This window comes from Diadema setosum, chromosome 21 (genome assembly GCF_964275005.1).
Source record: "Diadema setosum chromosome 21, eeDiaSeto1, whole genome shotgun sequence".
NCBI lineage: Eukaryota > Metazoa > Echinodermata > Echinoidea > Diadematoida > Diadematidae > Diadema > Diadema setosum.
Window position 1 is genome coordinate 5,079,191 of NC_092705.1, and position 22,901 is coordinate 5,102,091.

The following is a 22,901-nucleotide window of genomic DNA, read 5'->3' on the forward strand; positions in this document are numbered from 1 at the left end:
TGATACACATCTTCAGTCAACATAGCAACTGCAGAAAACAATTTCGGAGTCTCAGCAAAAAGGTTCCTTGAACACCGCTTTGCGGTAAGAAAACAGACAATTCTGTCATTATTTCATTGGAATGTCTCACTATCTCAGCATTCTTGTTTCATGTTTCTATTTTCAATGGTCATGTTGCTTTTTTCAAGGCCAAATTAGAGGATAACAACTGTAGAAAAATACACAGAGGCGAAACTTTTTTATCAGTCCCATGTGTGTATATCTATGTAAGTTTGAAAGCAACCGTGACTGACTGCATATTATGATAATGACTGCCATGGCAAGTTATTTTCAGTGCTGCGCTTGTCGGTCGGCTGCCCTCGCCTCGTGCGTAATAAGTAACGTTACGTAGACTTTTGCTGCGTATCTATCATTAGTCCACGGCACTGGCACTGCATTGATCGTTAAATGTTCCGAATAAGGTCTAGCTCTTAATTTACCCAACACAAGACCTTGGCCCTTACAGTTGTAGTTGTAGAGTTCTAGTACTTCTACTAAGTTGTTGTACGGTAGTAGCCTTAGCGTTTTTAGACTTCTACTGACATCGGTTTTGACTTCATCTGGTCTGGTCATTGCTGGTAGGGAGACAAGTAACAAGTATTTTTTTTAAAATGTAGATTCTTATTTCTAGATTCTGTTCTCTAGCTAGACCTAGTCATCCTCACAATGGCACTCGAACGTCGATTACCATTTAAGTCGCCATTCACATACATGTATCATCACATTGCATGTAACGCATGCTTCAATTGGACTTTGGAGATCAACTTGGGCGACGGATTTTCATCGCACTCAAAAGACATTCCTAATTCACCTTTTTCCTCCATAAAAACACAAGTAATTGTAATCAAAATGTGTTTTACCATATGTAACAGGTAACAAAACCATTTTAATGCGAGAATGCTTTTGATTTCAAATGGAATTTTGAGGTGGCAGACTAACAAAGTTTTTCAAACGCGATGATGCACAATGCATCCTACATTGAAGTGTGTGTGTAAACACATGCGCTTATAATACGTGGCGCGCTATGGGCGGCGAACTAATTCAGTGCCTATTGTTAGTTCGCCAACCCAGGAGTGCATAGGAAATACACGCAGGTGGCGACTAGAGTAGCGAACCCAGTTTGCGGCAGGTTAAGGCTTTTTCAAGGGTATTTTGTAGTATTCTGGTAAAACAGGCAACAGAAATTATTTTTATTTTTTTTTTTATTGGAAGAGGTACCAAAGGCCTCTTGACACTGCATCACAATTTTGTATGGTGGACAATTACCCTAGTTGTAATAATCAATTTTTATGCAGAAAATTTGCAACCACTAAGAGGACCAGGTTTGTGGCAGGGGGGTCCAATCTGCGGCACCCCAAACAAAAGTGTCCCCTGATATTTTCAAACATTAAAATTTTGAAAAAAACAAATATTTTTTGTTAGTCCAACTAGTTTTCAGTTTGTTAGAACACTTTATTTGGATTCATTATCTCGATCCTTCATGATTTTATAGTTTTTCAAGATTGTATGCATTTCATCAATTTTCACCCAATGTGACATGTAAAATAGCGCTATAATGTGTAAATCCCATAGGGGTGTTGCAAACTGGACCCATCCCTGACATTTTGGTCACTGTTGTAATCCTCAAAACTGACAAAGGAAATTAATTTTAGAATATTTAACACAGTCACAGGAGGAATCCTTACTATGCAAGGCCTCTTTTGATATTAAGATTTTGCATAAAGATGAAAACATGGGATGATAGTGGTTGCCTAGCAAGAGAACAAAATCTTAATGTTTCGTTAAGAAAATCATACTTTTTTAAAAACAGAGCGACACAGACGGTTTAAATTAGAATTACGAAGGCCATCATCTGAGTTATTTCACAATTTTGGTATCAAAAGAAAGCTCTTCAATTGCTGTTGAAATAAAACAATTTAGAAAAAAAAAATACCCTTCTACTTTGAAGATATGGTGAGATATTCCTAGGGGTGCCGCAAACTGGAGCCCTGCAGCAAATTGGTGCCCCTACTCTATATGGTAATTGACATTAAAGGGTGTGTACAGTTCTGGTTGAGGTGAGGATTGAGCTTTTAACGTTTTGTGAGATATTCAGAAACCACTCTATGAGTTGTCAAAGAGCATGCAGTTCTAAGGGGTATCAAAAGTTTATTCTATGAAAATCGGTTTTGAAATGGCTGAGATATCCAAAAACAAGGTGAAACAAAGTGATCCTAATAAAGTTGTGGCGTGTCTCCTTTTATTATTAGCACTTTTTTGGATATCTCGGCCATTTGAAAACCAATTTTCATCAAATGAATGTTGAATCCTTCTTGAAATTACATGCTCTTTCATATTTCATATAAGAGGTTTCTCATTATCTCACCAAGGAATGTTCAAAACATGAATCCCCACCTCAACCAGTACTGTACAGTCCCTTTAAGTCTAACATTCAATAGCGTAACCACCAACGGCAACGATGATAAACATACCAAACCTATTTAACTTAAAATTAACCAGCATGGTAGCTAGGTTTCCAACAGTGGCAACACATCGACACTGTACATTGAAGCCGACACCCCTCTTTTATAACATTGCGCGTACAGAACAAATATGCACACATGAGACTACGCACAGTGCTCACTGGGGATTTGAATATATCCACATCCACATATTGCTGAAAAAAAAAAAAATTATGATAAACAAACGTCGATGTTGGGCAGTTTGTCAATCAGTTGCAATGAAAACATCTCGACGGAAGAATTTCACTAATTTGAATAACAAACAAAGATTTTGAATTTAGGTAAATTTAAATCTACTCCGCATTGTCATACTAGCGAGAACTGTAGACAACCTATCTACTAATCTAGTAGACATGGCTGCACCCACTGCTTACCACTGCACTATGTTCTAGTCACAGCATGATGTGCTACTGCTAGTCTTCTTTGATTTTTGAAAGGTAAAAAAATCAGAAAATAAGTGGACCAGAAAATAAAAAAACAAGATACAAATGCCTTTAGAAATCAATTTGGATAATTTACATCATTGTTTGATATTACTCCTAATGTTAGCCTGCATGGGTATATGATTTCATAATTTTCACAGACACATTCTCCCCGAGATAAAGGACACCTTCTCCCCCAGATAAAGGGACACCTTCAGCATGGGGAAGAAAACGAAGAAGGAGACAGAGGCACCTCCAAAGGATGTGGTGAGAATTAATATTTCATCAACTTAGTCATCATTTATTTCATGTGTTCTGTTGTTTTGGATTTAGCCAATTTCTTTTAAATTGGATTTAAACTTTATTCACTAGAACAATCTCTATATCATCATATTCATGTGAGAAAACTAAGGTGATATAACAGTTGTTTTTGGTTTTTGCCTTCTTTTTTTCTCTCTCTTTTGGGTTAAATTTTTTCCCAGTTTGGTGTGGTATTTAGTTCAGTTTGTATAGGTCTTTAATATGTTCCCCCATGCTCATTTTGACCTCTACTCTATTTCTCTTTTCACCTTCATCCCTTTCCTGTTCAGATGTGTTCATCCATTGCATCCCCACATCTAACTCTTTTGCTCAACATTCAGTGTTAGGCATTTACCCCAGCTAGTTGCCATCTTCATTGTACTTGCTTTCTCTTCTAGTATTGACACATTGGGTTCTTATAATGTAGTTAGCCTCCTCCCGTCCTTTTATTTCTACTGGTTCTCTTACTTAATTTAAATATGCAAAGATGTAAATTATGTACAGTTGTTGTACTTCATGCAAATTATGTTAATTGTGGGAAATCTTCCTGGGGACAAGCAGCTCCCGAATAAATCAGTGCGCCTCACGACTACAGGGAGGACTTATTCTGTGCCCTTGTCCAGAATCATGTAGTACTCCTGCAACTGGTGGCAGCAGTGGATTCGGAACCCAGGCCATTGAAATGACTATTGAATCTACATTAGTTATGATGTTGTATTTTTTGCAAATGCTGGGTTTGGTACTCCTTTAAAGATTTTCTCAATCTCCTCTCCCCCCCCCCCCCCCCCTATTTAGTTTGATCCTTTGGCGGTGGAGAGTAAGAAGGCTGCCACCGTAGTGCTGATGCTGGAGAGCCCGGAGGAGGAGATTCTCATCAAGGGCTGCGAGGCGCTCTACAAATTTGCTGAAAAATGTGAGCAGCCGCTTCTTCTACTTCCTCACATTTTTGGACTGAAAGTGTTGGTCCACTTTCATCACACACTCTTATCATCATATATGTATAATGCCAAAACCAACATTACTGACAAGAATTGTCAGTCCTATCATGATTGCATTCTACATTGTTTAACCCTTTCTGTGCCAGGAATTTTGGATAGTGTGTGCAATGCTGTGGGGTTTCCTTTACAAAACAGCACTCAAAGCACACAAGGGGTTAAATCTTGAAAAGTAATGAAAACAAAGCGAAAGAAAAAAATAAACATATGTCCAGAAATTTTGCTTGTTTGATTCTCAGTTTGTTGAAAAATACATGCCTTGTAGGAGAAAAGAGAATAAGTGAAGTAAGAGAGAATTCAAAGCAGGAGGACAGCAGATGTCATTGTGTTATGATTAATTATAAGGAAATGAGAATACACACAGAGTTATGTATTCTTTTGAGTACATCTGTTTGTATGCAGTTGCTTAAATATATGGTAGCATTGCTGTCCTGTATGTTCATTGGTGATCACATGACTCTGTCTTGACTATCAGGTGATGAGAACAGAGGGATGCTGATGGAGCTGGGAGCTGTGGACCACCTGCTGAAGCTGATCACTTCGGAGGAGAAGACTGTCCGAAGGAATGCCACGATGACCCTTGGGGTCATGTCTGCTCACAGTGAGTAGCCTGCGATCTCTGCCACAGCACCCATAATGCTATCATTTTTCCGGGGGGGGGGGAGGGTTATAAAGGGTTCAGCAATTACCATATTAAGTTGCAGCAGTCATACTCACACTTGACATGATTCAGGTGCTTCAGGCAGATTTGATGTTGTCTGTCGTAGGTGCAGCTTCTTTCAAAGGAAATGCAGCCGTTGTCCAATGCTTTGGAAAACAGGAGTCATTTCTGAATGCAACGAATATGTTTTGTAACATGTTTTTAGCAAAAGAAACATCATGCCTGTTAGCCAGAGCAGTGGTACAATCTATGTCAAAGCAAATGTTAGAACACAGCAAAGAGCGCAGACAGCAAAGTGTTCTGGTTCTACTCCATAGTTTTAGAGTTATTGACATTAAAAACTCTGAACCCAATCAGTTATGTTGCTGGCTTTGTGTGAATTGTCATGTATTTGTCATAGCAAACTAGGTAGATGGATGAATGGACGAATGAGTCGAAGGATAGCTGAATGGATGGATAGATAGATGGATGCAACTTCCTTATCTCATTTTTGTCATCTTTTCCACTTCCAGATGAAGTCAGACGAATGCTTAGAAAAAGTGACTGCATCCCCAACCTTATCAAGTTACTTGCTCCTGAAGGTAAGTAAAAAAATATACTACACTGATTTCATCCAGATATTGTTGACTATATATCCTGTTGGTGTCATTTTTTAAGCAATATGTTCAGTTCATCTTTATGCTGCATAAAGGGAGGGCGTGTTGCCTTTGAAGCTGTTTACAGCATTACATGCCAATTTAATTTTTGCTTTGTAATCAAGACTTTTTCTTAGTACACTGTCAGCGTAGACAGCGTGCTTCTGTGGGAGAAAATACCTTTACCACGTAAATAGTGTATGAGAGTCCACTCATGACCATAATATGAATGGGATGAAATAAAATGAAATGCAATCAGATGTCAAAAGGAAAATAACAAGCTGAAATAATAAGTTACACAGCTATTGGCTGAATTATTACAAAGAAACCAATTTGATTGAGAGTAGTTTGAAATTGGTGTTGCCATCATACATGAATGCATTGGATATTGATAATATCACTGTGATTAATATCATATCCAACAAAAAAAAAGAAGTTATGTTCTAAATAGTGTTTCGGTCCTCTTCTTGTGCTCAGAGGAAACGCTGGTCCATGAGTTTGCCAGCCTGAGTCTGGCCAGCATGGCCAATGAGTATTCCAGCAAGATGCAGATCATGGAGATGGGCGGGCTTGACCCCCTCATTGCCCTCCTCTCTAACCCCGACCCGGATGTCCAGAAGAACTCAGCGGAGGCCATCGCACTTCTCTTGCAGGACTACCAGAGCCGGGCAGCCATCAAGTGAGAATTTGGGCATGATACCATCATTCCATCATCTTCATTTCTTGTATTATTCTTATCCTCATTTTTTTCTTGCGAACCCTCCTCCTCATCTTCTGCCTCTTCCTCCTCCTCCACCTCCTCCTCCACTTCCACTTCCTCATCCTCATCATCGTCTTCCCTTTCTTTCTCATCTTCCTAACTTTCCATCTCATCCTCCACCTCCTCCACCTCATCGTCTTCCTCCTCCTCTCCCTAGCCCTCATTCTCATCTCCTCCTCCTTCTCCCCTTCCTCCTCCTCCTTCTCCTCTTCCTCCTCCTCCTCCTCTTCCTCCTCCTTATCCTCTTCCTCTATCCACCTTCTTAACCTCTACCTCATTATCTTCCTCCTCTTTCTAATCCTCTTCCTCCTCCTCCATCTCCTCCTCGTCCTTCTCATCCTCTTCTTCTATTCACCTTCTCATCCTCCACCTCATCATCTTTCTCCTCCTTCTAATCTTCTTACTTTTCCTCCTCCTCTTCTTCTTTATCCTCCTTTATGATCATCACCCGCCAAAAGTTTCAAACATTCTTGCTCTTCCTCTTCTTCCGCTACCTCCCCCTTCTCTCCCTACTCTCCCTTGTCCTCCTCATTCTTTTTTTTTTTTCCTCTTCCTCTCTTTAGTGCTACCAATATCAGGGTGCCGTGCTAAATTAACTTTGTCATCTACAGTACATATTTGGATCTCCCTATTAACCCGATCAATTCTATTCATTTTGTTCAGATAATTTATCTAAACTGCATTAAAGAAACTGAAAAAAAAAATACTGCTATTTTGCATTGTGCCCAGGAACACCACCTCAACAATGTTTCTATGTTAAGATATTTTAGTTTCATATCAGTGGTATCAAGAGATATGAACCCATGGATACATGTTTTCCGTTCATCCTGTAAATTCATAATGGTGGCATTGCCTGACATATTTCTATCTGTCCTCTGTCCTGATGATGTCCGTCCAGGGACGCCCATGGCCTTGACCCTCTGCTGGAGCTGTTGAAGTCAGACTACCCTGTGATCCAGGAACTTGCCCTACGCAGCCTCACACTCTCCACCCAGGATGCTGAAAACCGCGAGGCTCTCAGGGAACTGGAGGGGCTGGAGAGATTGGTTGATTTTGTTGGAACAAAGGTAGGGGGTTGTTGATTTTCTTTCTCTCTCTTTTCACCTTCATTTTGCCTTTTATTTATTTCTTCTTTCTTTCTTTTTTTAGTAACATTTGTGGCTTTGTGGCCCAATCATGAATGTTCACCATGTTTGAGTGTCTGTCCTTACTGGATGAAGATCTTTGCTGATTTGTTTATATTTAAATTTAAAAGTCAAAAGGGTCATTCATTTATGCAGCACTGACATTAAATCTGCATTGCTGAAGATATCCTTTGAATCAGATGAAGGATTAGAATTATGTTAGGTTTTAAGATTCACCAAGTGGCATGTTTTTAGCACACATGTTGCTGTTAGTGTATATGGAAAACTGCATAGATTTCAGGGTTTCCCCATACAGGAAAAAACAAAACAAAACAAATAAACAGACATGTGGTTGATTCACTGGAAATTCAGTAATATTCACAATTGTTTTAATCATCCATTCACAATTGTGTCCTCACCAGGAGAATAAGGACTGCTGATCCAAAGCATCTATGGTATGATGTTCTATAGATAATAAATTGCGATCTTTTAAGGATAGATGTTGCTTTTATCTTATATGTTCAACACCACACCCCCTATTTTCAGGGCCTCCGTAGAGGCAGAAGCAATAAAAAAGGATGTGCCTGATGTACCAGTTAATACAGTAATCCCCCCAACAAAAGAAAATAATGATAATGAAATAAATGAATGAATAAACGAACGAACAAACGAATGAATAAATAATGTTTTTAATCATCCTGCTCTGTTTCCTCACTAGGAGTATGAGGAGCTCCATGTGCACGCCCTGAACGTCCTATCCAACTGCCTTGAGGACGTGGAAAGTATGGAACTGATCCAGACCACGGGTGGTCTCCAGAAGCTCCTGGCCTTTGCAGCTGAGTCGGAGCGGTCGGAGGTCCAGGAGAACGCCTCCAAGGCCATCGCCAGGGCCGCACGAAATCGTGAGTGACCCATCATGCAAGGGCTACATCCTGCCAGATGGACAAAATTTGAATGTAGAATGTCATTTATAAGTTTGAAAAGCATCATATCTGACTCTAGGGTTTGAATGGCTTGTGTGGCTACATCTCTGTAAAACTATTAAGTCAATTCCTAGTAATTTTTGCCAAAGTAATCAGGAGGTGTTGTATCAAAATGGATTCCAAACAGGTACAGATGATTTTCACCACTTTTGCTTACAACCAGAAGCATGCAAAGGCATGCAGCTTGTAATCAGTGGATGAAGTTTCCTCAAAGTGTGCCATGAATGTACCGAAGTTCAAAGTATTGAGCACAAAATAAAAGAGGATGCTAATAGGCCATCTGTCAAAGATATAACTTTGTAGAAACAATATCATTATTACATAAGACCCCTTCTAGTTCTCTGTTGATTTCATATATATGATAAAATTTGCATTCATTTGGAGATATAGTTGTTGCACGTCCTGAAAGCAGTGAGCGAGGCAGGGAGAGATACCACTGTAAAAAGACTGAGCATTAGTCTGTAATGTTAGGTACTCCATGAAGAAGCCCCTTTAATCACTATCTATATGGAAGGAAGCGTCCTTGTTTGTTTGTGTTTTCTTGTCTTTTTTGTTTGGCTTTATCAATGGACATTTAGTATACATATCAAAACTTGATCTCGTCTCAGACAATTATCTCTTCCTTGGTAAAGAGTCTCCATCACATCTTAAAGCAAAACTGGAGAGAAGCTAAGGGATCAATGCTTCTGTGTAGTGAACATGACCAGATATTTCAGAACTGTAACGCTGAAGCACATGATCTTGTACCAGCACCTTCATTTTCCTGCCTGTACGTCAATTCTTTTTCACTCGTATGTTTCTTCTAGCCGAGAATTGCAAAATATTCCACGAGCAAGAGGGAGAGAAGACTCTGGTGTGTCTGCTGGAGGTGGACAGCGCCCCCGTGCAGGCCGCCACAGCCCAGGCACTGGCCATCATGGCTGAGAGTGCCCTCTGTAGGCAAACCATTGCAGAATACGGTGAGTCGTTGAAATCAGTGGCAATGATGGTGATCAAACTTTGCGTTCTGAAAGCAAGAGACTTTGCACAGACAATAGTAAAGCTTCCATTTGTTTCTCTTTCTCACGTCTCATTCATTTGGTAAAACTTACAGTACATTTTACCAGTAGTAATGCCACGAGCTTGCATTGCACAAGACAGTGGGCAAAAATTAGCCGCCATGCACACACTGATGATGGGCAGTACGCACTCAATCTCAGATATATATACCGAGTAGTCGTAGTAGCAGTTTAGAAGAAGTAGTAGTAGTAGTAGTAGTAGTAGTAGTAGTAGTAGTAATGGTAGTGGTAGTGGTAGTGATAGTGGTAGTAGTAGTAGTAGTTGTGGTAGTAGTAGTAGTAGTAGTAGTAGTAGTAGTAGTAGTACTAGTAGTATACAAATAATGACTGCTTATGAGGGCACAGTTAAAATTATGGGCCCAAGGTGATGTGAAAACCGTAACTATGCCCGAAGCGAAGCTGAGGGCATGGTTACGGTTTTCACATCACCGAGGGCCCATAATTTTAACTGTGACCCGAATGTCAAGCAGTTATTATTTGTTTTATATACCGAAAATATAGATTCCGAAAAATAGATACCGAAAATATAGATTCTAGGCTCTTTTACAGCACTCGTAATCAATGCTGATCGACAGCGCGGCGGTCGTATCACTGGTGCGTACAGTGATGTGTACAGTGTACGTTACGTGCACTACGGGGTTGCGATTGTCTCCAAACCAGTCCGCTAGTCTCTTTTACAGCACGCTGATTGAATGCGCGGCGGTCGTATCATTGGTGCGTACATACGAGCGATCTACGTGTACGGGGTCGCGACTGTCTGTAAAACCTATTTATTAACTGTGCCCGGGCCCCGGTCACAGTAACTCAAAAATAGGGCACAGTTATTTTCATGACTCCCCTTTTAACCAATCAGATGAGAGGATTCTAGAAATGAGGTATATAATAGCAGATATTCCCTGCAATTTCCAATTATCATATCCTTTAAGTTGTTTGTCCATGAAATAAGTTATATTTCATTCCCACCATGAGCCATCTTTGACCTTTGACCACCACATTCTTTTTTTTTCTTTTTGATTGGTGTGTCCATGTAGACGGCATCGCTCCACTGGTCAAACTTCTCGGCAGCGACAATGGTGACGTGGCAGAGAACAGCTCCCTGGCCCTGGCCAACCTCACCTCTGCCACCGTCCAGAATTGCGTGGAGCTAGCAGAGCGCAACGGCATTGAGCCCCTCATAGGTCTCCTCAGCTCGTCACGCGAGGGCGCCCAGGCCAACGCCTGCCAGGTCCTGACCAACATGGCCACAGACGAGATCCTGCGCGCCGACATCCAGAGCCGCGGGGTCGTCGGCGCCCTCCTCACGCCCCTCCACTCCAGGTGAGCTACATACCAGAGGAAAAGGGTTTTCCTCATGAGGGAAGTCACCATTTAGAAAAGACATGATTTTGTATGCAGGTGACTGCTGTTATAAGCAGTCCTTAGGACCTGAAGATTTCTTTGGCTATGTCGAATTTTCATACAAGCCAAACAAATAAAGCATACAAAGGCATATAGATGGTAATTTGGGGACCTGAATTTTCACTTCATTATAACATAGTTTTGTTATAACCATGTTAGAAACGTATATATATGTTTAAATTAAAGTATGAGTTAAAACAGTCGGTTCATCATACAATATGTGATTCAAAATTATTGCAGATGAGTTCGCTTTGATGCATGCATCAAGATTTCTCCCATCGTAAGCCATCCCACGTATGATAGTAATGTAAATGTGCTAGGAAACAGACTCATTCATTTGTACAATGTTTCAGATGGTCTGCAACAGCTGCTAGAACTTATAACACTGTGCATGAATCTATAGTCTTCCACCACAAACATGAACATTGCATTTAATCGGTCATATACATCTTTTATTTTATGTACCCAATTCTCCCCTATCTTGCAGCAATGCGATCGTCCAAACCAAGGCTGCTATGGCCCTGGCTGCATTTGTGTGCGACACAGAGTCCAGGAATCAGGTATGGAGCTGTGATTTCTGTTCTAATAAAACTAGAGCAGTGAAAAAAAGCAGTAAGTCTGGGAGCAGATTTTCTCTAGCCATGGGAGCAAAGGAGAGAGAGAAATACAATAATTCTCTATTTACATTCTTCTGAGCAGCAAAGATCAACTTTAATCAATTGACTTCAATTGCTCAGTGAAAGTTGCTGTTCTTCAAGGAATTCCGAGTGCCTTCTTCTACTTAAAATAACATTGCTACTATTCTGAACAAGCAAGCTATTTACAGTCAATTGTAACATTCTGCAATCTTCCCCCTGCATGGTCAGAAACAAATCTTACATTGAGCTTGACTTACAATAGGAAATCCTGAAATATTAAATATTGCATAACTGATGTTCTAATGGAAGCATTACAGCTCAAAGTAAGCTTGACTCTATATTTACATAAAGTCTCTGGGGCATTGTTTGCATAGGGAGCAAGTAGCATTTTTGTATAATATGTAAGGAGAGTGGAGCCTGTCGTCTGTTTATGTTTGAGAGCTAATTTATGAAAATTTGGTGCTGTTATAAAATTTAGTGTACTAGTATATGCTCCCTTTATTATTGAAAAAAAAAAAGAAAAGCACAAGCACGAGCACACTAACAGACCCTCTTTGAAACAGTACAGAAGTGATGTACTTCCCAAAGTTGTAACACAATGATAAAGTGTCAAGAGAACACATATGATGATATACCAATCGAATGATACAGCAGTGCGACCCAAGGGATTAGGTTGGCACTATTTCATATCTTTGCCTGCTATCATAATGACTTCTGCATAATGCATCACCTGAAATGAATGAAATGAATATGGCTCTAAAATTAGAAATGCTGTGTGAAAGGGTGGCACTGGCCCATTTTACCGGAATGCTCTTAATGAAAGTCATGTTTTTGTCTCGTCTCCCCACCCCCCTTTAGTTACGAGGTCTTGGTGGTCTGGGCCCCCTTCTCAAGCTTCTCCAGTCCAGTAATGATGACGTCCGGCGGGCCGCGTCCTGGGCCCTGGTGGTCTGTGCCAGTGACCCTGTGGTGGCCACGGAACTCTGCAAACTGGGGTAGGTACTCCTTGTATGTAAGGGGTAAACACTGACCCTCCCCTCCCCCTAAACAGCACCCAAGAGATGGCAAGTGTGCTCTTTGCAGAGTAATAAACCGAGAAATGCTATATGCACACCATATCATTTTTATTCACTTGCATGGACTGCGCCACGTTTTATTCAAAAGTGGGTAGCCCAGTTTGTATGTCTTTAACCATTTCCGGGTTTCATCAGCTACCAAGCAAAGGAAAAAAAAAAAAATAGACCTTTCAGCGCAACTTTCTGATTCCACTTCCAGGTTTCTTCAGCTGAGAAGCAAAAAAAGAAAAAGGCCTACCTGCTCTCCCACTTCAAGGTTTCATTGGCTGACAAAAAGAAAAATCGATCTGGTATAAATTGCAATCGGCAAGTTATACCAGGCCCCCCCAGTTGCACAGCCCTTACTTGTGCGGTTGATACCGAAAGTTTTGTTTGTCTCCTAATATATTCTCATCCCCATTATCTGTGTTTAGACTTTGTACTGTTTGGGCGACTTCACTTCATTGTTTGAGTTTGTCTTTCTGTTTCTTTCCTAGCCCTTCTTTTTTTTTCTCTCTCTCATATTCTACCTGTCATCATTTTCCTGAAATGCCGAACATCCTTGTCATGATATTATCTCTTCAGCATTTCATCTTTTTCTCTTTAAATACCTTCTTTAGTTCCTGTTTCTTTTCTTTATTTTGCTGCTGGGTTCTTTTTTGTTAAAAAAAAAAAATGTTCTTCATGTCTTATGTAAGCTATGAAATCTGTTTCACAAAATCCAGCATGTTTGATTTTGCAGATTATATCCCTTGTTCATTCTTACCCAGATTGCAACGTGATGAAATACAAAGCCTATCTCAAATTTAAAAAGTCAAAATGTATTATGCCTACATTGAGGCTGCTGTTGCTGTTTCACACATATCAAAATTTGTCTCCCAGTCAATCTCAGAGCCTGGGATAATAAATGATAGTTGGACAGTGGTCAGTTCTGTTGATTGCTTTAATGGTCAATTCCTCACATTTACACATGCCATCACAGTGGTCTGGACGCCCTGAAGGAGATCCAACAGTCAGGCACCAGGAAGAACGGATTCAGTGATGTCGCCCTCGAGAGGCTGTTGGACAGCATGCTCCCCGCCAAGTACAGCCTGATTGGACAGCTCGGCCCCAATGACATCATCGCCGATGGCTTCTACGACGCTGGAAAGGTATGCAACAGCTGCTTCAAGTCGTTATAATTCTTTTTGAATTTTCACCCTTTATTAAAAGTTGATTCAGTTATATTTGTTTGAAGTTGCTTTTTTTCATTTCATTGTATTTGCACTTATGTTTACTAGACTTATTTATTAATATCTCGTACTCAATTTTTGGTCAGAGCTGAGTTATAAGTCACAAAGAACTGTAAGTCCGTAAATAGTAAACAGCAGGATTTCTACTTATGGATCAAAATACAGACTTAAAAGAGAAGATATTTGGCCAGAGTGGACATTCTGACTCATTTCTCCATGTTCTCTACTCTAGACTTGCCAGAAGTGAAAGATTCTCAAATTTTGTCCACAGTCTTTTCATTGATGTTCTTCCTCCATCCCTTCCAGATTCGCCCGGAGGCCAAGTTTGCCACCCTGGAAGAGCTGAGCAAGCTAGAGATCAACCAGAAGAGACCCATCCTCCTGGTCAACTGTGGGGCTCCAAAGAGGTGAGTTAGAGGTCACTGGAAATGGGCCATTTCAAGGCCAAACACTGGTCATTTAAGACTTGACACTTGACAATTAAATGTGAGACACTAGATATATTAGACAGGACATTGGACAGTTTAAGACCTGACATTAGACAGTTATGTGCTGGACTCTAAACAATTAAATCCTGGACACTGGTCACTACAGTGTGGATCACTTGATATATATATATATATATATATATATTAGACTGGACACAAGACATGTACTGGCCCCTGCACATTGAATGACCAGATATTAGACAATTCAATACTGGACACTAGACAAAACAGCCAGACACTGGACATTAAGGATGGACTCAAAACATTTAAAGATTTGTATAGTTGTGTACATTGTATGGACACAGAAATAGGCTTACTGATGCACACACAAAAAAAGAGAGGGGAAAAAAAATATAACATAAGTTGCATCTGCAAAATGTAGCACTCCAATTAGAGCAGGTTATATTGCAGCCTGTACTAGAGAAAGTGTGAGTTTGCATTTTATTACATTTTAAAGTTGTCCACAGTAACTAAGTACAACTCATGCTTATGTGTAAAAAAAATCGGAAAAAAATAAAAAACGACTTTGTACTTTGTGTTTGCACATTTTAATGCATTTCTTGTCAGTGTCATTAAAAACGCGTTACTTGTCACATTCTGAAGACAAGATAGTGTCTAGTAATTATACCAAATGAGTAGAAAATATTTGTCTGATTTCCTCCATTTCTACCAGCATTTTTGACATCTTGATGGAAAAGTGTTGTTAGTAAGACTCTTTAGTGAGAAATGCCAGCTTTGCTTTAAAAAAATTGCACAAATGAAGTGTTTTGTCACGACATTGTGGTTTGAAAGAGAAATTTTAGACACAGCATTCACACATTTTATGTTGCACAGAGACAAGCACTGCCAATGAAACTGATGTATTATGTGTATGTATTGTTTCATGAATCATTATCACAAGGCAAGCATTGTAAGATTTGTTTGGTTTTCACTTACTTATTCTCACATATATTTCAGTATCAATTCTTTGTCATTCAGTATTGGCATTTTATTTCATTATTTGTTTTTTATCATCGGATAGAGCAAAATGAAGCTTTTCAAGTGATACCTCACTTGTAACATATAACAAGGAATATCCTTGAGGTTGCGATCCAAATTATACCATATTTTCTGTGTTTTTTTAGCAGCTTTAATCGCAAATATCTCAACTTAACAAAAATGGAGTTGACTCTTTACGATCAAACTCTTCGTGTAATGATGGGAATCTGGCATATTTCATCCACAAGCTTGACACACCACACAAATATAATATGCATGTTGACACCTGTCTTGCCTGCTTACATCCCGCCCCCCTCCCCTCCACCCCTTCTCCCCTCCCCGCCTCCACCACCCATCCTGGCCCTCTTGTAGCCCGCCAGTCACCCCTGCACCCACTGTCCCGTCGGAGCTTGACGTCAAACAGGAGTCCAAGTCCAACATCCGGTCGTCTAAGTCGTCCGTCAAAGGGTAGGTTGTCACCGCCAGCACTCCACCTGTGAATGTTAGTAGCGTCCTAGGTATAAACATATACACAGACATACACATACATATGTACATGCTTACACACACACAAAAAAAAAAATACAGTCATTTGCACAAATACAGATACAAATATGTGTACATATATATATATATATATATATATATATATATATATATATATATATATATATATATATATATATATATATATATATATATATATATATATATATATATATATATATATATATATATATATATATATATATATATATATATATATATGTATTATATATATATATGCATACACCAACACAGACATGTACATACATACCCACTCAAACACAAATATATATAATATACACACACTTATACAAATAGACCAATGCACATATTAAATAAATATGCATATTTATATATGTAGGCCTATGTGTGAGTAACATGGTAAAGGGCAACTGTTGCCTGTTTAAGGCCACTGCTTGAATTGTCATCTAGCTATATCATATTTACATTTGGCAATATTGTGCTTACAGAAGCTCATTATAAAGAGCGCTTCACGCTTTGCTTTACAGTTTTTTTTTTCTTGAGGGCGGAATTGTAAATCAGAGCAGATGCTATTTTTAGCTGGTAAAGACATCACTTTCTCAGTGTACCACCAAAGCAATGTTGAATATGCCATATATTTCACGGTGGTGTTATTCTGCGCAAATTTTGCAAGTTGGCTGATACTTTTTAGATAATCAACAGCACGCCAAAATGTTACTTCCGGAATCACAAAAGCAATGTATATGTATCATCTTCATTGTGTGAAATTTGCCAACTTGGCTCCGTGAAAAGGAATAAGACTTATTGCTTTATCCATTGCCGTGGCTCTCAATCGCAAAATTCAACCACTTGTAGAAATTGTCTAACGCTACCTGATTCACATGATATGCTTGCAAAATTTATGGTCGTGCACACAAATGTGGAAATAGTAATCACCGGGTATAAAGAAGACCTGTACTTTAACCCTGTTTAATATTGTCTCATTCAAATGAGGAGAAAAAAGGTTACACATTTTCAAATATCTGAGCACACTGCGCTAAGACGGCAAAGTTAGAGATGTTAGTCAGTTAGCTTTATGCAATCAATCACATATGTACACACATCCAGATGATTGCAGCTTCATCACTGAGGCAAAGCTAAAGATCCAAGCCATGCACCCAAGCAAAAAAAGGTGTGCTCCTGCAAAAAAAAAAAAAAAAAAAAAATGTTGACTTTCCACTGAACTCTTTCTGGCAAATCACGAGTATATATGACGTATGCATTTGTAAAATTTGGAAATCAAGTTGCACTCTGTGTATACACTGTCGGTTCCCTGTGTTATTATCAATAAATCCATAAGCTTCATCAAGGAAATTATGTGGCTCAGTGGTTTATTAAGACCATAGACTCCCAGTCTTTAGCTCCTTGTTGCAAGTCTACCTATAGCAGTAGTAAGTATCTGTAGAAAAGGTACCTCATCCTCATTGCTTAGTCCTTCTGAGGGGACGCACAGCCATAAATGTTTTTGTAGTCGCTGGCTCATGAGCATTTACCTTGGGTAATCATTAACGTATTGACTGTGTAAAATTGATTCAAATTCAACTTAACAATGTGCGAGTGCTTCTTTGTGGACGAATGCTGATGCGTTTTTTTAAAAACCTTATCTTCCATCCGTCCATCCCGCGGAGCAGGGGTAAGCGGGAGAGCAAGAAGGAGCGCGAGGAGCGCGAGCTGCGGGAGCGGCTGGAGGCGGAGCGGCTGGCGGAGCAGCAAGCGCTCCTGGCCCAGCAGCCGCCCCAGTACGAGCCCCCGGCTGACCCGACCTTCGAGGGCTACATCAGCGACATGCTGAACGACGTCTGTTCGCTGCCCACCACGAGGGAGCAGGTTATCACCATTGCCCAGTGAGTCATTTTTCCTCCTCAGTTCCTTGCATCACATTCTACAGCAACTTGAATTGTTCGTCCTCTGACTATCTCATTGTTAAGTTGCTCTGGAACATGTCAATATCAGTGCAGTCATTCATTTATGATATAAGAAAAAATCAAATCTCTGAAGTAAGTTCTTCATGTAAAAACCCCTGTGGAAATACATTTTTTTTTCTTAATTCAAGGATGAAATATTTGACACATTGAATAATTTCATAAGTGGAATTGTTGTAGAGCCTTCTGTTATTTTAGTGCTGCATTGAAGCTAAGAAACCACATGAAGAATCCTTCACACACTTGAGGAATAATGTTTTCTGCAGAGCTCTGTACTGAATTCCACAACAGGTATTGTTTGACAATCATTTCTTGCAGTGTGTGATGATCAGATGCTCACTTGTTCAATTTTGTTTTCTGCCCCAACTTGACATGAAGTTGAAATGCTTTTCCAGAGCTATCTTTGATGAAAAATGTGTATCTCAATGTGAACAGTGCTATTGTATTGGACCAGTTTAGCTATAGTCACGATAGATACGTATCGTATAAAGTGCGCAAAAATTGAACCAGCTCTTCATCGGTCGATCTGTCCTCCTGCCAGGTACGTCAGCAACAAGATGGGTGGTCCCATTGAGAGGGGCGAGGTGGCCAACTTCAGCTATGAGCTCAGCCTCAGCCAGCTCAAGTACGAGCTCAAGAGCAACATCCTTCCCATCGGCCGCATCGAGCGGGGGATCCACTGTCACCGTGCCCTCCTCTTCAAGGTGAGCTGGAGAAGGGAATCGTGAATTTGATTCTCCCCCTCCTCCTTCCCCCTCTGGATAGTAATGATAATGCTGTAATGAGCCATTTTACTTTCCCGAAGGTTTTAAGCATCAGAAATTTTGCAAATCGCTTCGGGTTATGACTTGACTTTAATGACATGGTAAAATATCATCGCCCATTTATACAGACTGTCATGCAGGCAGGTAGTGTTATGACATATGATAAAATGAGTTCAAGAATGACGCCAGTCAGAAGCACTGAAATTAAGTCAAGGCTGCAGTCTTTAATTTCCTACTAACATGCACAGCCATGCAAAAAGTGTGCATTAAAAAGGTATAACTGCACGGTGTGATAGCCCATGCAATATTTGTATAGCATGGAGATGTGAGTGCTCACTTGCCTTCGCGGTCTTGTTTCTCAGTTCTCCTCTGTTTCTCATTTCTTCAAGTTGTTCTGTAGACTTTGATACAATGTGTTTTCACAAAGTAAGAGACTGATAGTAGCTCAGTTTGTGGAGTGTGGTCTTGGTAAATATAAGTGACAATATATACAGTTAGTCACTTACATTGTTTTTAAGCCCCATCAAACTATTTAAGGTATTTAAGGGCAGTTCACCCCAACCCAGATCATGATATTTAAGTATTAATGCACTCTTGTTTGTTACATACTCAAAAACTACATCATTTTGGTGATCCCTCGCATTTATCCCCAAGTTGAATTATCCTTCGGGTTTGTGTCAGGTTTAAGTGTGTGTCACACACATACACACTGCTGTAGCTTCTGACCATTTGAGCTTTGAGAATTAAGGGTTTCTGAGACGAACACTGTACTACAGCTTTCTATAGCTCGGTCCGTAGAGCACCCATCTAATATCTGGAGGTCTCGGGTTCGAGTACCAATGGAATCCCGTTTTCTTTGCCTATTTTTCCACTAATAGATTAATGCACCCTGTAAACATGAAGTGAAATTTTGATCTTACATAAAAATTTCTGGTGCATACGTCCAGGCTCTGGCTGACCGCATTGGAGTGGCCTGCTCACTGGTCAGGGGAAACTACAATAGGGCATGGAACGAGGTGCTGCTGACCGATGAGGACGACTCGGTAAGAAACGATCATTTGTCCCTTTTGTTTGGTCATTTTATCTTGGAATACTTTTAGCATCACCAAAAGAAAAGGAAGGAAGGAATGACCTTGAAAATATATTGAGAGACAATAAGATTCCTGAAGATGCAGTTCCCATATCACTAATTCTTGTATATTGATGTGAGAGAGCAACCAGTATTAATTTCATAATGACAAAGATGTTAAGTTCTGTCAATATGAAAACTTACACATAACTAATCTTTGCTCTGAGCCAATTTCTGTGAATTTCACTTGTTTGTGATGTTGCAGACGACAGCATTTTGACTGCATATGAAGTTGTGGTTGGTAATTTATCTTTATTAATTAGAGTGAAAGGTAATTTTTCTATATTGATTAGTTGTTGTTTTTTTGCTCTTTTCCCCCACTTTTCTTATTCAATATGCAGCAAGAGAACCCCAAGTTCCCGCCCAAGGCCTACATCGTGGATCTGGTCCACGAGCCCGGACGGCTGATGAGATCAGACAGCAACGATGCGGTCAACTATCAGAAGATATGAAAGCCTCCTCCTCCTCCTCTTCCTCTTGACTGGAAGGCACAATCCCCATCTGAAACATAAACCACTCAACCAGAAGATGTGAACGCCCCCAATTGGACCCGTGACAAATCCCACACCCCGCCCCTCCCCTTCCACATTTGGGTTTCTTCTCTCGTACCAGACGGTATGAAAGGGGCATGAAGATTGCATAATGTGTGGTTCCCTTGTACAGTGGAAATTCTCTTTTGAAAATTTAATCTTGTGGACAATAGGCCTGATTCCCACTCAAGGTGGTTCTCGTCCATCCTACAAGAGGAGACAAATTTAACTAGTGTGACGTGTGATTCGTTGTACCATCCCTTTTATCATACCATTAACTATGAAGACCTGCGATGGAAAACTAAATGCCTTTTACCAAGTGGTTATCAGCGGGATGTGAACACAGCCGGTAGAATGGATAACTCTCCGCCCACAAATAGATGACATTGCTGCCTGTTTATGAAGTACAGAGTATTTAATATTTCTAATATTCCCGATACAAAATGTATAGCTTTGAGCACTGTCGAGACATGAATTTGTGCTGTTATTATTATGTATTGTATCACTGTGGTATACAAGGTTGGGACTGCGCCCTTGCTTACTGTAGAGAAGTATCAGTGCTGTAAACACTAAGGCATAAAATAACAGCGACTGTCGGAGATCAGGGCCATACTGTGCATACACCCCCGTCCTCTTCTTGCAAATTGTTACCCATGCACGTCGAGATATAGAATGCTGTATCTTACAGTATATTGAGTTGAGGGTTGTTTTTGTTTCCTACATCAATCCATATTTTCTTTAACTGGATAACGAGGCACTCCACGAAGTATGTGGTTATTTCCATGGGAGCGTGTTTTTTTTGTTGTTGTTTTTGTCAGATGTGAATGATGCTTCTATGTGAAATACTTGTATGATATACAGAGTTTGATTTATCTGACTGTTACACTGTACTATGACATTTCCGTGGTTTTTCCACCCTCACTAAACTCCGTCCTCCATTTCGTCATGATCATTCCAAATTTGAATTTCTTTCGATGTGTAGTACAAGAATTTTCTGCTTCTTGGAATTTCAAGAACATTGTATGCTATGAATATGAATAATGTAAATATGCATCTGAAGAGACATATTGTCATATCATCTGATTAAAAGCCTTGTATTCTTAGGTACATTTGAGGGGGGATTTCAAATGTGTAGTAGCATCTGATTGGCTGAACATGTTATGACATTTATTATTTTGCATGCTATTGCATGTGCAACTGTGTCTTTCTCAGTGGACAAAAAGCCACAGCCCTGAACTCAAAAGGAGACCTTACCGAAGGACATTTGGCAAATACAAAAGCCACAACATATACACGTGAAAATGTGAATGAACTTGCAAAAATTCATGCATTCATGTAAATCACGTCAGAAACGACTCGTCTTAGCGATGATAGGCTTTTGCATGTGAACCTCCCTAAGAGGACGATATTTCATCCAGTTAAATCTCTCAAATTCTCAGTTGGTCTTTACTTTTGCATGTAAACTGCACTGGCAGATAGATTGCAACTTTGAAAAATTCTGGTGTAGCATGTGCATGGTAATACCGTCACCGTATTTTCCAAGTCATGTATACTTGATGCACGGATTAGTCTGTATAATATCTTGTACAGTGTATACAAGTGAGCATTTGTGTAAGAAAAAAAGAAATCAGTTATATTTGGATATATTGTAGAAATAAAATTGTTGGAGAATCCATACACCTCTGCACAAGTTTGCAGTTTCTTCCACTACTTATGGCTCATTTTCACTATTGTGTGATCCAGTAGGCACGCCATGAGTGGGCCATTAGCAGCTGATCGTGTTATCACAATTTGCGCCACAATTGAAATCATGGTCTGAATCGTGGAGTAATGGTGATCTTATCGGATCTTGAGGGTCAGTCATGGCAATCGCGCTGATCGTAGAAAAGTTTTTGATGGTTCAAGAATTGAAATTGCATTTTGATGTGCTTTACAAATATAGTGACTTTTCTCACATCAGGTACAACCTCCCGTCTACCTGCATGACACAAACACAAAAATAACTATCTGTAAGGAGTAACCATACACATGTGAATATACATAGTTTATTCATTTCCTGGTTTTATTACAAAAACAATTTGGACAGGATATACATATATTCATTTCCAACATACCTGTACAGAAATGATCTGTCATGGTAATACTTTTTTTCAAAGAGAAAAGAAAAAAAAAAGCACACTATATATCTGGTTTATTTTGTAAATTCTCCTAGAATTGGTGTGCATCGAACAACAATAAATCACTGTGCTCCAAAAGGAGAGATGCGTATCCCTTAAATAAGTACACAAAATTTGTTCTGTATTGCCATGAATTTCAAATTCATAAATGCATGTATCTTTCTGATTTCAATTTTATTCTCACAAATTATCTTCTTTTTTTTTTTTTACAAAAGAGGGATAAACTGAAAATAAAAACCAGTACTGCTCAAACTACTTCTTTTCACAAAAGACTGTGACATGCATTAAAAAAAACAAAAAAAACAATGTAGTAACACATTAAAAAATGTTGTTGCTTTGTATCACATTTCCTTCGGTGAAATTCAATGAATATAAAACCCCCAATAATACACAAACACATTTCCAAAAAAAAAAAAAAAAAGTAAAATGAATATAAGGGGTGTGTGAATGAATGCCATACAAGCCAGCATTTGGAAATTAGGATCAGGTTGAAATCTTTGAATTGCCGTTAACAGGCATGGGAATGGCAACCAAGCATAAAGTGC

At 39.6% G+C, this 22,901-nt stretch overlaps 1 protein-coding gene across 1 annotated transcript; it reads left to right on the top strand.

The window, feature by feature from the left end:
* Positions 1-20: 20 nt before the first annotated feature.
* LOC140244946 (armadillo repeat-containing protein 3-like) lies at positions 21-21,879 on the top strand. The gene is made up of 19 exons (XM_072324554.1): positions 21-84; positions 3,124-3,229; positions 4,058-4,175; positions 4,733-4,858; positions 5,431-5,499; positions 6,031-6,232; positions 7,212-7,380; positions 8,156-8,339; positions 9,227-9,379; positions 10,510-10,795; positions 11,364-11,436; positions 12,373-12,509; positions 13,552-13,720; positions 14,108-14,208; positions 15,640-15,735; positions 17,466-17,678; positions 18,298-18,460; positions 19,468-19,563; positions 19,991-21,879. Exons 2-19 carry the CDS (start codon positions 3,182-3,184, stop codon positions 20,099-20,101), a joined length of 2,514 nt encoding a protein of 837 aa, XP_072180655.1. The 5' UTR covers positions 21-84; positions 3,124-3,181; the 3' UTR covers positions 20,102-21,879.
* Positions 21,880-22,901: the final 1,022 nt, after the last annotated feature.

Coding starts and splice junctions, on each gene's coding strand:
- LOC140244946 (XM_072324554.1), top strand. CDS start 3,182: ATGGGGAAGAAAACGAAGAAGGAGACAGAGGCACCTCCAAAGGATGTG. Junction 5,500..6,030: donor CAAGTTACTTGCTCCTGAAG/GTAAGTAAAAAA, acceptor TCTTGTGCTCAG/AGGAAACGCTGGTCCATGAG. Junction 9,380..10,509: donor GCAAACCATTGCAGAATACG/GTGAGTCGTTGA, acceptor GTGTCCATGTAG/ACGGCATCGCTCCACTGGTC.